The 14,056-nt window shown below is 47.3% G+C and overlaps 1 protein-coding gene across 6 annotated transcripts; it reads left to right on the top strand.

The window, feature by feature from the left end:
• On the top strand, positions 1 to 2,854 carry ACTG1 (actin gamma 1). Of its 6 annotated transcripts, none has more exons than XM_065896537.1 (5): positions 1 to 88; positions 525 to 896; positions 1,173 to 1,611; positions 1,713 to 1,894; positions 1,983 to 2,854. In XM_065896537.1, exons 2-5 carry the CDS (start codon positions 534 to 536, stop codon positions 2,124 to 2,126), a joined length of 1,128 nt encoding a protein of 375 aa, XP_065752609.1. In that variant the 5' UTR covers positions 1 to 88; positions 525 to 533; the 3' UTR covers positions 2,127 to 2,854. The 6 variants fall into 6 exon arrangements, with proteins under 6 accessions (XP_065752609.1, XP_065752610.1, XP_065752614.1 ...); XM_065896538.1 differs by having other exon boundaries at positions 7 to 88; positions 528 to 896; XM_065896542.1 differs by lacking the exon at positions 1 to 88 and having other exon boundaries at positions 534 to 659; positions 786 to 896.
• Positions 2,855 to 14,056: the final 11,202 nt, after the last annotated feature.

Genomic DNA, 14,056 nt, shown 5'->3' with positions numbered 1-14,056 from the left:
TCTCACTCGCCGCAGCCGGCTCACGCTCCTTGTCCTCTCGTCGCTTGTCTGCTCGTTTCTCCGCATCCTACGGCCTCCTGCTCCGCCGGTAAGTGACCAGGCCTGTGTGGCCTGGCCCGGTGTCCGGGACCCCGCGCTCTTCCGTAGGCCCGCTTTTCGCTCCTGGCCCCAGAGGCCCGGCCGTGCCGACGCCGGGAACAAAGGGTAGCCGGGCGGCGTGGAGTGGGTGAGGTGGGACGCGCCCCGGCGGGTCCCCATGGGGGACTCAGTGGGGGTGCTGCCGGCGAAGGGGGCAGGGCGAGGGCGGGGCCGGGACCGGGCCTGAGTACTGAGAGCACCCGGCCGTGTCTTCGCGGAACAACGCTGCTGGGGGCGTTACATAAAAGCTGGTCCCGGTTCCAGACGGTTACTCTGCTGCCGGGGCGGCTGGTCGAGGGGGGAGGCGGAACGTCTCGCGGCGAGGGCATTTGTGCAGGGGCTGTTCCTGGGCTCCAGGGCGCGCCTGAGATGGTTGCATTTTTGAGTAGATCGCAATGGAAGAAGAAATCGCCGCGCTCGTCATCGATAATGGCTCTGGCATGTGCAAAGCGGGCTTTGCTGGGGATGACGCTCCCCGGGCCGTGTTCCCGTCCATCGTTGGGCGTCCCCGACACCAGGGCGTCATGGTGGGCATGGGGCAGAAGGACAGCTACGTGGGCGACGAGGCCCAGAGCAAGCGTGGCATCCTGACTCTCAAGTACCCCATTGAGCACGGCATTGTCACCAATTGGGACGACATGGAGAAGATCTGGCACCACACCTTCTACAACGAGCTGCGTGTGGCCCCCGAGGAGCACCCTGTGCTGCTGACGGAGGCCCCCCTGAACCCCAAGGCCAACCGTGAGAAGATGACCCAGGTAACCGTGGCCGGGTCGATTGGGCCATTCCATCTGTTTCACAAGTCATTTCATGCTCAGTTTTGATTTTTGAAATTCAAGTTTTTCTTTCACTATTTCCAGGGTTCTGTTCTTCTGGCATTTCCTTCCTGAAGTCTCAAGGTTTCTTATTTGTATTTCTGCTTGCTTCTTTTTCTTTTCTTCACACATCACATTTGTGGCATGCTGGCATGGTGTGTGAGCATGGGGTGGTCCTGGGTCCCTTCCATTGACTTAAGGAGCTGTTGCCTCTTGCAGATCATGTTCGAGACTTTCAACACTCCGGCCATGTACGTGGCCATCCAGGCTGTGCTGTCCCTGTACGCTTCTGGCCGCACCACTGGTATAGTCATGGACTCTGGGGATGGGGTCACCCACACGGTGCCCATCTACGAGGGGTACGCCCTCCCCCACGCCATCCTGCGTCTGGACCTGGCTGGCCGGGACCTGACAGACTACCTCATGAAGATCCTCACGGAGCGTGGCTACAGCTTCACCACCACAGCTGAGCGGGAAATCGTGCGTGACATCAAGGAGAAGCTCTGCTACGTTGCCCTGGACTTCGAGCAGGAGATGGCCACCGCCGCGTCCTCCTCCTCCTTGGAGAAGAGCTACGAGCTGCCTGATGGTCAGGTGATCACCATCGGCAACGAGCGGTTCCGGTGTCCAGAGGCGCTCTTCCAGCCCTCCTTCTTGGGTAGGTGTCAGGCAGGCAGCATGACCTCCGTCTGAGGCTGTTGAGAGCCGAGGTGCCTTTCACCTTGAACGTGACCGCTGAGAGTGAGCTTTGTCTCTTAGGTATGGAATCCTGTGGCATCCACGAGACTACCTTCAACTCTATCATGAAGTGTGATGTCGACATCCGGAAGGACCTGTATGCCAACACGGTGCTGTCTGGTGGGACCACCATGTATCCCGGCATCGCCGACAGGATGCAGAAGGAGATCACGGCTCTGGCCCCCAGCACAATGAAGATCAAGGTGAGTCAGAGGTGGTTGTGGGCTTGGGCTTGGAGGCCTTGCTGGGAAGACAATGCCACCGACTAAAACCACGTTCTTGTTTTTCCAGATCATCGCTCCTCCCGAGCGCAAGTACTCGGTGTGGATCGGGGGCTCCATCCTGGCCTCGCTGTCCACCTTCCAGCAGATGTGGATCAGCAAGCAGGAGTACGACGAGTCGGGCCCCTCCATTGTCCACCGCAAATGCTTCTAAACGGACTGCGAGCAGATGCGTAGCATTTGCTGCATGAGTTAATTCAGAAGTATAAATTTGCCTTGGCAAATGTATACACCTCATGCTAGCCTCATGAAACTGGAATAAGCCTTTGAAAAGAAATTTGTCCTAGAAGCTTGTATCTGATATCAGCACTGGATTGTAGAACTTGTTGCTGATTTTGATCTCGTATTCAAGTTAACTCTTCCCTTGGTATATGTTTAATATCCTGTGCATATCTTTGATTTAAATCCCTAGTTAACACGCGGCTCCGTCACTTTGTGGCTGAGGTGAGAACACATTTATGGAAGAGAAATCCAATGGCTTGATGAGAATCTGGGAGACCAGGAGTCTCTCGATCTGTGCAGGGTATTAATGTGTCAGAGCTGCCTATTCCAGGATTTCTCTAGAGGCTGGCAGGAGTCCTGAACCAGTTGTCATTTCTGTTTTGCCGGTCTTACGGGGTTGGGAAGGTCTGAGCCTTAGGACTTGCTTTCCTTTCTTACCGAAGTTTTCCCGCCAGAACACCGTGGGTTGTTACTTACCTTGAGTTGGAAAACAGTTTGCATTCACACCTGTAAATTTATTCTTTTAATTTATGTAAGGTTTTTGTACGCAATTCTCAATTCTCTAAGAGATGACAACAGATTTTGGTTTTCTACTGTCATGTGAGAACATTAGGCCCCAGCAATGCGTCATTGTGAGGAAATAAAAGTGCTGCAGTAAACTGATCAGTGCCTCCTGTTTTGGGGAATGGAGGGTTGGGTGAGGGTGGAACAACCTCGGCTCAAATAAGGCAACAGTTTGGTTTCATCCAAACCAGAGGTGAGCAAGTGGTCCTAATGAACATCTCTTCACAGCTGGAATCTGCCTCACGTTGTGGGCTTGTGGGCTTCTAGGGAAAGGAGACCCTGGCTGGGATTGGCCCCCAAGCTGGTGGAAGGAGGAATCTTTTTATATTTGGTGTTCTCAATTTAGCGTAGGGCTGTGCTGCCATAGAAGCACTTGGGGCCACGAAGGGCGTGGCTTTCTCCACACACAAGTAGTGGAGGGCGTGGCTTTCTCCACACACTGGTAGTGGTAGGGTGAGACTTGTTTGGTCAGCATATGAAAGTGGAACAACCGTGGGGTTAATAAAATAGAGCCTGACCGTTGAGCCATGGAACCTGCGATCTGATGATAGAAGTGTCATCTGGTGACATGAACATGACTCGCAGGCTCTGAGCTCCTTGATGGCTTCTGCCCCAAAACTTTATGTAAAGGCAGGCAGAGTCTTCCTCAGGTATTTCAGATTTTCAAACAATTCTTTGCAGTTTGGGTCAGAAAGGTAAGCTTTCTTCGCTGGATTGAAAAAGCTTAAGGGTTTGGAAGAACATGTTTTTGAAATCTGGAGATTTCATGCCTTTGCTGTTGGGAAGCAAGTTTCACCAGTGGGGGCTGGTGGTGCTTTCTAGCTTAACCTCCAGGTAGTTGGGGAGAGGGCTTCAGGGTCCAGGGGAGGGAGGCACTGTTAGGCTGGGCTGGATTGGGAGTAAGGGGCCCCAAGAACATACAACTGAGGGAGATATGGAGTCTCTCCTTTGGGGGGCAGAAGGTGGACCCTGCCAGTCTCACACCTCTGTCTGCTTTGCCCCTGTCCCCTTGCTCATAACCTCCCTGTGACCACCTGTGGAACGCACAAGAGTGACAGGTCAGAAATTACTGTTTTGCCCTGGGCAGTATTCCGCTTTCAGTCAGGACTAGAAAATCTGATTTGAAGCATGAGCAGATGCAGGGAACAGGATAGACCGGACTGAGGAGAGCCGCCAGGGAGGACAGAACATGTTTAGGAACTGGGAGGAAAAAGGTGGCTGCCTGGGTGGCCACGAACCCAGCTCCATCCACTCTTCTTGCATTGGGCCCGGTGGGCAAGGCCCTCTACTCCGGCCTCCGTGTCTCCTCTGTCCCCTCTGCAAACTGGAGAGCGGTGCCTGCTCCACGCGGAGGCCAGGACACCCTCCCTGTGCGTGGAAGGGGCATGTCAGCCCACCCTCCTGCTCCTGTGGGGTGTAGCAGAATTTCGGCAGCACAGAAGACACTGGCCATTCTTTGTGGTGCTCTGGGGACAGTAACCGGATGTCAAACCCAATCAATGTACCCACTGGATGACGGCCGTTGCCTGGCTGAGCCTATTGGAGAGCTTGGCACGCTGCCATCCATCAAAAGACACTTCACTGCCAAAGGGAGGCACTCACGGTGACCTCTCCCCTCGGCCCTTCCTCCAGCCCCTGTGGAAAATCTCACCTTTTGTCAGCATCGTTTCTTCGGGTAGCTCTGTTTACTGAATGCAGGCTTTGCAAAGGAGAGGGAGCTTGAGGAAAAGATTGACTGTAGCCACCATGACTTTTGACACGGAATCGGCTCAAACCAAAGCAAGATGTGGCCAGCTCTGCCTACTTCTACAGAAAGAGAAAGGAGCTTTTCACGGGAGAACATTATCAACAGGCACTTGGGATGCAACAGCTTCAAAGTGGAAAACAGGATTAATCTCCAGACCATGGAAGGACTGGAGATCTGCAAGGAAAAGTTGGGAGAACGTGTAGGCAAATGAGAGAAAAGTATTCAAATGGGCCACTTAGGGAAGATGAAACCTCAAAGACTGATTGTCTTAATGTTAATCAGCTTAATGAATGGAAGCTTCTGGAAGGGCTGCCTCAGAGAAATGTCTCATATCCTGGGGGACTCCATGACGTGAACCCTCGAGAGGCTCCCCTTCCCCAGGTCCCCCAGGTGTTCTGATGCTGAGACAAGTGGAGGATGCCCTCTGAGTGGAGCAGGAAGCTCATGGGTGCCTCCTTCCTGCAGTGCAAGGAGCCTGTCCACATGCCCAGCGGACAGTCAGCAACCACTCCAACTCAGAGTTACCATACCCTGGCAAGAGGTGGACGTTGTGTTTATTGGATGCAATTTCAAGTTCAAGGCCCTTTCATCCCAAGTGGTCAGTGTTTGAGTAGAGGACGGAAACCGTTTCAAGGAGGGAGTTCAAGGATTCACATTAGAAAGGCTGGTCTCTGGTGACCGAGAGAGTGTGGCTTCCCAGGACCCTTTCCTGGTTAGAGGCCCCAAACATCAGACCTGGAGAGCTCCCCATGGGGTGTTCCCCCAAGAAGCACATGAGCCGCCACTGCTGGGGCTGCATGCTGCACACAGAGCCCCACATGGTCCCCCACAGCTGTGCTGGCCTGCACCATCAACCCCCAATGACCAATGGCCATCCAAGATGTTCTCTCCTGCAGGAAGCTCCGCCTCCCCTTTCAGCTCCCTGCTAGGACCAGGAGGGTGCCCTCCAGGGGGGCCTGCCTCAGTGCATGGTTCTCAGGCGTCCTCTAACACTTGCAAGAGGCTGCCCCTCTCTGGTGCCCGTTCCACTTCCCACCCCACTGATGGCGTGTTTGACCCTGGACACGTAGACAGTGAAATAGGAGTGAAGGGGCTTTAGGAGCCAGTGTGGGAGCCAGCCTACTCTCTTTTCCCTCTGCTCTGGGACCACAGTGTTCCAGAGAAGGGCTTCTCCATCAGCCTGGAGGCCTGAGAGACGCCATCAGAGCCAACATGGTCAGACATACAGCCTGAGCAAGAAAGAAATCCTTACTGCTGTAAGTTGATGAGATTGTAGAGTCACTTGTTATGCAGCATAATCAAGCCTTACCTGCTTGATACAGCATCATCGTATATATGAGTGGCAACCCCTAGAGTTGTGCAGTGCACCACCTGTGCAGCAGTCCATGGTATCCCTGCACAGCCCAGCCCTGCCCCCTGGTGCACCTATCCCACCACTTCAATGCCTGTGTTATTTGTCTCCCTCCCTGGTCTGTAAGTTTTTTTAGTGTTCTATTTCTTTACTTGTGGTAAACATATGCATCACATAAAACATCCTTTTTACAATAGCATCAAAAAGAATAAAATATTTAGGAATGAATTTCACCAAGGAGCTGAAAGACTTGTACAATGAAAACTACAAAACATTGCTAAAAGAAATAAGACACAACACATCCCATGTTCATGGATTGGAACACAATATTGTTAAAATGTCAGTATTACCCAAAGCAATCTGCAGATTCAATGCAATTCCTATCAACATCCCAGTGACATTTTTTTTTTGCAGAAATAGAAAAATCCATCCTAAATTTCATATACAATCTCAGACACCCTGCATAGCCAAAACAATTTGGAAAGAGCACAATGCTGGAGGGCAAACACTTCCTGATTTCAAAACTTACTACAAAGCAAAAGTAAGCAAAACAGTGTGGTCCTGGGACTTCCCTGGTGGCACAGTGGTTAAGAATCCACCTGCCAATGCAGGGGACACGGGTTCGATCCCTGGTCCTGGAAGATCCCACATGCTACAGAGCAACTAAGCCCGTGCGCCACAACTACTGAGCCCATGCACCACAACTACTGAAGCCTGCACTCCTTAGAGCCCGTGCCCTGCAACAAGAGAAGCCTCCGCAATCAGAAGCCCACACACTGCAACGAAGAGTAGCCCCCGCTTGCCACAACTAGAGAAAGCCCATGCACAGCAATGAAGACCCAATGCAGCCAAAAATAATTAATTAAAACAAAAACAAAAAAACAGTGTGGTCCTAGCATGAAGACAGACATAAACCAATGGGACAGAACAGAGAACCCAGGGGCTTCCCTGGTGGCACGGTGGTTAAGAATCCACCTGCCAATGCAGGGGACACGGGTTCGAGCCCTGGTCCGGGAAGATCCATATGCCGCGGAGCAACTAAGCCCGTGCGCCACAACTACGGAAGCCCGCGAGCCTAGAGCCTGTGCTCCACAACAAGAGAAGCCACCTCAATGAGAAGACCACACACTGCAACAAAGAGTAGCCCCCGCTCGCCGCAACTAGAGAAAGGCCGCACACAGCAACAAAGACCCAATGCAGCCAAAAATTAAATAAATATATAAATTTATTTTAAAAAAAAAGAACAGAGAACCCAGAAATACACCCATATATGGTCAAATGATTTTCAACAAGGTTGCTAAGACCTTTCTTTTTTTTTAACTTTTTTTTTTTTTTTGGCCATGCCGCATGGCTTGTGGGATCATAGTTCCGCAAGCAGGGATTGAACCCAGGCCCTTAGCAGTGAGAACGTGGAGTCCTATCAACTGGACTGCCAGGGAATTTCCAACTAAAACCTTTCAATGGAGAAAGGATAGTCCTGCCAACAAATGGTGCTGGGAAAACTGGATCTCCACATGCAAAAGAATGAAGTTGGACCCTTACCTAACACCATATACAAAAATTAACTCAAAATGGATTAAGGGACTTCCCTGGTGGCGCAGTGGTTAAGAATCCGCCTGCGAATGCAGGGGACACAGGTTCGAGCCCTGGTCCGGGAAGATCCCACATGCCGCGGAGCAACTAAGCCCGTGCGCCACAACTACTGAAGCCCACGTACCTAGAGCCCGTGCTCCGCAACAAGAGAAGCCACCACAGTGAGAATCCCACGCACCACAACAAAGAGTAGCCCCTGCTCGCCACAACTAGAGAAAGCCCGCGTGCAGCAACAAAGACCCAGTGCAGCCAAAAATAAATCAATAAATAATAATAAATAAACGAATTTATTTTAAAAAATGGATTAAGGGCCTAAATGTAAAACCTAAAACTATAAAACTCTTAGAAGAAAACAGGACAAAAGCTTCATGACGTTGGATTTGGTGTGTACACATACATATATATTTCTGTATACAACCATCTGTATCTATATTAAGCTAAACATGAGTTCCTACTGATGTCCCCAACTCTAATCATTACCATTAGATCAGTCTACACTTTGCCCTTTGTTTATCTGTAAACTCTCACTCTGACAGTGAGAAACCTAGCTCCCAGCATCCACCATGCGTTCACTTAATCGTTCAGTTCCAGTGTATATGTACAGGCAGAACTGAGATATTGCAGGTTTGGGTCCAGACCACCAGAATAAAGCAAATATTGAAATAAAGCGAGTCACATGAATTTTTTGGTTTCTGGTGCATATAAAAGTTATGTTTACACTATACTGTAGTTATTAAGTGTGCAGCAGCGTTGTCTAAAAGAAAGGTATATACCTTAATTAAATACTTTATTGCTAAAAAAGGCTAACCATCATCTGAGCCCTTAGTGAGTCCTAGTATTAACATCAAATATCATAGGTCACTGTAACACATATGATAATAATGAAAAAGTTTGAAATATTGTGAGAATTACCAAAATGTGACACAGAGACACGAAGTGAGCGAATGCTGTTGGAAAAGTGGGGCGGACAGACTTGCTCAACACAGAATTGTCAACAAACGGTTGATTTGTAAAAATCGCAATGAAGTGAAGCTCAATAAAATGAGGTCTGCCTGTACAGCGGTTTCAGAATTAACCAGTACCAGCGGGAAACAATTTTACCAACTACAGTATGGGTCTGTGTACTGTTCTTTTGCCTTTAGTCTTAGGGATCCACTCATTCCTGAAGTTACTTAGGTCAGCACCTTTCCCCCATCCCATTTAGTGAGGTGGTTTCATCCATTTGTAACAGTCTGCATTCCTTCCTGGGATCCCTTGATCTTCTAAATGTTTTTTTTTTGTTGTTTTGTTTTGTTTTGTTTTGTTTTGCGGTACGTGGGCCTCTCACTGTTGTGGCCTCTCCCGTTGCGGAGCACAGGCTCTGGACGTGCAGGCTCAGCGGCCATGGCTCACGGGCCCAGCCGCTCCGTGGCCCAGCCGCTCTGTGGCATGTGGGATCTTCCCGCACCGGGCCACGAACCCATGTCCCCTGCATCGGCAGGCGGACTCTCAACCACTGCGCCACCAGGGAAGCCCTAAATGTTTTTTTTTAAAGCTTGCATACATCGTGGCTCATTTTTTCTGCTGTAAAGTTCTACGGGTTTTGACATTACACAGTGTCAGGTATCTACTATCACAGAACCATCAGGAATAGCCTCCCCACCCCCAAAATGCCCTGTGCCCTCATCTGTTATATCCTCTTCTCCACCCCAAACCCTGGCAACCATGGATTTTTTTTACTGTTTCCGAAGTCTTGCTTTTCCCAAAATGTCGTATAAATGTATGGAGCCTTTTCACACTGGCTTCTTTCACTTGGTAAACATGCACTAAGATTCTTCCATATTTTTGTCCTGGATCAATAGCACCTGACCTTCTTTTTTTTTTTGCGGTATGCGGGGCACAGGCTCTGGACGCGCAGGCTCAGCGGCCATGGCTCACGGGCCCAGCCACTCCGCGGCATGTGGGATCTTCCCGGACTGGGGCACGAACCCGCGTCCCCTGCATCGACAGGTGGACTCCCAACCACTGTGCCACTAGGGAAGCCCGTATCTGCCTTTTTATCACTGAATAGTAGTCAATCGTCTGGATATTCCACAGCTTGTTTATCCATTCCCCTATTGAAGGACATCTTGGTTGTTTCCAGATTTTGGTAATTATGAATAAAGGTGCTCTAAACATTTTTGTGGAGATTTTTGTGTGAACGTAAAGGTTTCAGATCCATCGGGCAAAAGTCCTAGGAGCATAACCTCTGGATTGTATGGTAAGATTGTGTTTATCTTTGTAAGAAACAGCCAAGTTGTTTTCCCAAGCGGCTGTACCGTTCTGCATTCCTGCCAGCAATGAAAGAGAATTCCTGTTGTTCCACGTCCTTGCCAGAATTTGGTGTTGTCAGTGTTTTAAAATTTTAGTCATTTGTTAGATGTTAGTGGTCTCTCAATGTGGTCTTAATTTGCATTTTCCTGATGAATAATGATGTTGAGCATCTCTTTAGGTGTTTATCGGCCTATTTTATATCTTCTTTTGTGAAGCATATATTCTAATCTTTTGCCCATTTTTACTGAGTTGTTGGTGTTTTTATTATTATTGGGTGGTAAGAGTTCTTTATCCTGTATACTAATAATTTATCAGATGCATATATTGCAAATACTTTCACTCTATAACTTGCCTTTTCTTTTTCTTTTCTTTCTTTTTTTTTTGGCAGTGCTGCATGGCATGCAGGATCTTAATTCCCTGAGCAGGGAATCTAACCTGCGCCCCCTGCAGTGGAAGCCCTGAGTCTTAACCACTGGACCACCAGGGAATTCTCCCATTTTCCCATTTATCATTAGTGGGTTTTTAAAAAAATTAATTAATTTATTTATTTTTGGCTGTGTTGGATCTTCGTTGCTGCACATGGGCTTTCTCTAGTTGTGGCCAGTGGGGGCTACTCTTCGTTGTGGTGCGCGGGCTTCTGATTTCAGTGGCTTCTCTTGTTGCGGAGCACCAGCTCTAGGCGTGCAGGCTTCAGTAGTTGTGGCACACGGGCTCAGCAGTTGTGGTGCACGGACTTAGTTGCTCCGTGGCATGTGAGATCTTCCCGGACCCGTGTCCCCTGCATTGGCAGGCGGATTCTCAACCACTGTGCCACCAGGGATGTCCCTCATTAGTGTTTTTTGCATCCTATTGTAAGGTCATCAAGATTTTCTCCTATGTTTTTTTCCAGAAGTTCTATGGTTCTAACTTTTACATTCATATCTATGATTAATTTAAAGCTGACTTTTGTGAATGGTGTGAGGTAAGAGTTCATTTTTTCCCTCAAAGATATCCAGCTGTTTCAGCACCATTTGTTGAAAAGACTTTCTTTATTGAATTGTCTTGAAACTTGTGTCAGAAATCAACTGACTATATGTGTGGGTCTATTTCTGACCTCTTCCTCCTGACCCACTGGCCTATATATACATCCTCCTGCTCTCACCACACCCTTGATGACTTCAGCTTTATATTAAGTCTTGAAATGAAGTGGTGTGCATCCTCCACCTTGTTTTTGTTTTTTTTTTGCGGTACACGGGCCTCTCACTGTTGTGGCCTCTCCCGTTGCAGAGCACAGGCTCCAGATGCGCAGGCTCAGCGGCCATGGCTCACGGGCCCAGCCGCTCCGCGGCATGTGGGATCTTCCCAGACCGGGGCACGAACCCGCATCCCCTGCATCGGCAGGCAGACTCCCAACCACTGCGCCACCAGGGAAGCCCCACCTTGTTCTTTTTTTCTTAAAATTGATTTGGCCAGTCTAAGTCCTTTTCATTCCATATCCATTTTAGAATCAGGTTGTCGTTTTCAACAAACAAAAGCCTCCTGTGATTTTGATTAGGACTGCATTAAATCTACAGTTCAATTTGAGAAGAACTGACATCTTAACAACACTGTCTTCCAAATTATGAACACTTTCTATCCCTCCATCTATTTAGGTCTTCTTTCACTTCTCTCAGTAAGATTTTAGAGTTTTCAGTTGAGGGGTGGTACATAGATTTTATTCAGTTTATTCTTAGATATTTGATGTTTGGGGCTATCTTGGTAAATGGTCTTGTTCTTTTCACTTTCCAGTCGCTCATTGCTAGTTAGAGAAGTAGTAACAACTGATTTTTGCATCTGCCCTGGCATCCTGCCATCTTGCTAATTCACCTGTTAATTCCAGAAGCAGGTGTTCTACATGCATGACCAGATCTGTGAATAAGGAATGTTTTAATTTTATTCTTTCAGATGTATTTGCCTTTAATTTAATTATTATTTTTGTCTTTTTGTACTTGCTAGCATCTCCTGTGTGATAATTCAACAGACTGAACAGGAGTGATGAGAATAGTACACCATCTTAGGGGGAAAGCTCTCTGTCTTTCATCATTCAATGTGGTCAGCTGTGGGTTTTTCATAGATACTTTTTATCAGGTTCAGGAATTTCCCTTCTAATTTTATTTTGATATGAGGTTTTTAAAAAATCATAAATAGGTATTGAATTTTGTCAAATAATTTTTCTGCCTCATTGAGAAGACCTTGTGTTCTTCCCCTTTACTCTGTTATCATGGTGAATTACAACGATTGATTGTTGAGTGTTTTTTTTTAAAATATACTTATTTATTTATTTATGGCTGCATTGGGTCTTCGTTTTTGCACGCAGACTTTCTCTAGTTGTGGTGAGCAGGGGCTACTCTTTGTCGCGGTGCACAGGTTTCTCATTGCGGTGGCTTCTCTTGTTGCAGAGCACGGCCTTCAGTAGTTGTGGCATGTGGGGTCAGTAGTTGTGGCTCGCAGCCTCAGTAGTTGTGGCGCAGGGGCTTAGTTGCTCCGTGGCATGTGGGATCTTCCCGGGCCAGGGCTTGAACCTGTGTCCCCTGCATTGGCAGGCAGATTCTTAACCACTGTGCCACCAGGGAGGTGCCAATTGTTGAGTGTTAAACCAATCTTGTATTCCTGGGTTAAACCCCACTTTTTCATGATTCTTTTATATATTTTTGATTTGGTCTGCTAGTATGTTAAGTGTTTCTGAATCTGTGTTTTTGAGTGACATTCATTTGTATACAGTATTCTTGTAGTATCTTTGCCAACTTTTGGTGTCAGGTTTTGTGATTTTTCTCTTTTTTTTTTGACCAGTTTTGTTAGTTTGCTAGAGCTGCCATAGCAGATTACCACAGACCAGGGGGGCTTAACCAATAAACATTTATTTTCTCACAATTCTGGAGGCTAATAGTCTGAGATCAAGGTGCCGGCAGGGTTGTTTCTCCTGAGGCCTCTCTCCTAGGCCGTTTCCTCCCTGGGTCCTCACAAAGTTGCCCTTTGTGTGTGTGTCTGTGTCTTCATCTCTTCTCATAAGGACACCAGTCATGTGGTAGATTAGGGCCCATTCACATGACCTCGTTTTAACTTAATTACCTCTTTAAAGATCCCCATTTCCAAATACAATCACATTCTGAGGTACTGGGGGTTAGGACTTCAACACACGAATTTTGTGGGGGGACACAATTCGGCCCATAACACCCAGTGCAGCTAAAGTTTTATCAAAGTTATTGAAGTTCTCAAAGAACTAGCTTTTGCTTTCATTGATTTTTCTCTCCTGCATATTCATTTTCTATATCATTTTTATTGGTTTTTTCTACTTTCTTTGTCCTTCCTTCTATTTTGGGTTTAATCTTCTCTTTTCTAGGTCTTAACCACAGAAGCATAGATCATGGATTTGGGGCCTTCTTTTTTTATATAAACATTTAAAACTATGTATACCTTCTAATCGCTGTTTTAGCTGCATCCCCAAAATGTTGATATATTGTGTTTTTTCTTCTCTGTGATTTAGTTTGGATAGTTTCTATTGTTGTGTCCTCCAGCTCTTTGGTATTTAGTTTTGCTTGTCTATCTATCTGCTGTTAAGTCCATGTGGTTCATTCTTAATTTCAGGTATTGTATTGTTCAGCTTTAGAAGTTCCATTTGGCTTCTTTTAGATCATCTCTTTCTCTTTATTAGGTTTGTGTTTTGTTTTACGTTTGTGAACAAATATGTGATATCTCTTTTAAAAACCTTGTCTGCTAATTCCAGCATCTCTCTCATATCTGGGCCTGTTTCTATTGACTGATTTTTCCCTGGTATGGGTCACATTTGCCTGCTTCTACATGTCCAGTAGTTTTTCATCAAATGTTGGACGTTGTAAGTGTTATATTGTTGAGCCTCTGGATTTTATTGTCCTTTTTGTAGAGTGTTGAAGTTTGTTCTCACAGGAAGTCAACTTACTTGCAGAGAAGTTTGATCTTTTTGAGGCAATTTTAAAGCTTTGTTAGACTGAGTCTAGATTAGCCTTTGATTCTGGTTTAGCACTGCTACTAGTATGACTCTTACGGAATCTCCATGAAATGCCCTGAGTGCTTAATGAGGTCTGTTGGGAACCCAGATGTCTCTGAGCTCTGGGAATTGTTCAGCTTCACACCTCTCCAGGAGTTGTTCTTTGTTGAGTGTCATGGGGTTTCCTGTACATGTGCACAGTTTAACATTCATAATTAAGGGGAACTCTGTATAGATTTCCAGAGCCCATTGTCTGCACAGCTACCTCCTTAGGCACTCTGCTTTGCAAATCCCAGCCGTTTCAGCAGCTCTAAACTCCAGTCTCTGTCTCAG

Source organism: Phocoena phocoena, chromosome 19 (assembly GCF_963924675.1).
Source record: "Phocoena phocoena chromosome 19, mPhoPho1.1, whole genome shotgun sequence".
NCBI lineage: Eukaryota > Metazoa > Chordata > Mammalia > Artiodactyla > Phocoenidae > Phocoena > Phocoena phocoena.
Note: the sequence above shows the minus strand (reverse complement) of the source record. Positions and strands in the feature narration are given on the sequence as shown.

Bases quoted from the DNA above. Each gene is read 5' to 3' on its own strand.
- ACTG1 (XM_065896537.1), top strand. From the start codon at position 534: ATGGAAGAAGAAATCGCCGCGCTCGTCATCGATAATGGCTCTGGCATG. The intron at 897-1,172 runs GTAACCGTGGCC...TGCCTCTTGCAG, and splicing joins ACCGTGAGAAGATGACCCAG to ATCATGTTCGAGACTTTCAA. The intron at 1,895-1,982 runs GTGAGTCAGAGG...TTGTTTTTCCAG, and splicing joins CCAGCACAATGAAGATCAAG to ATCATCGCTCCTCCCGAGCG.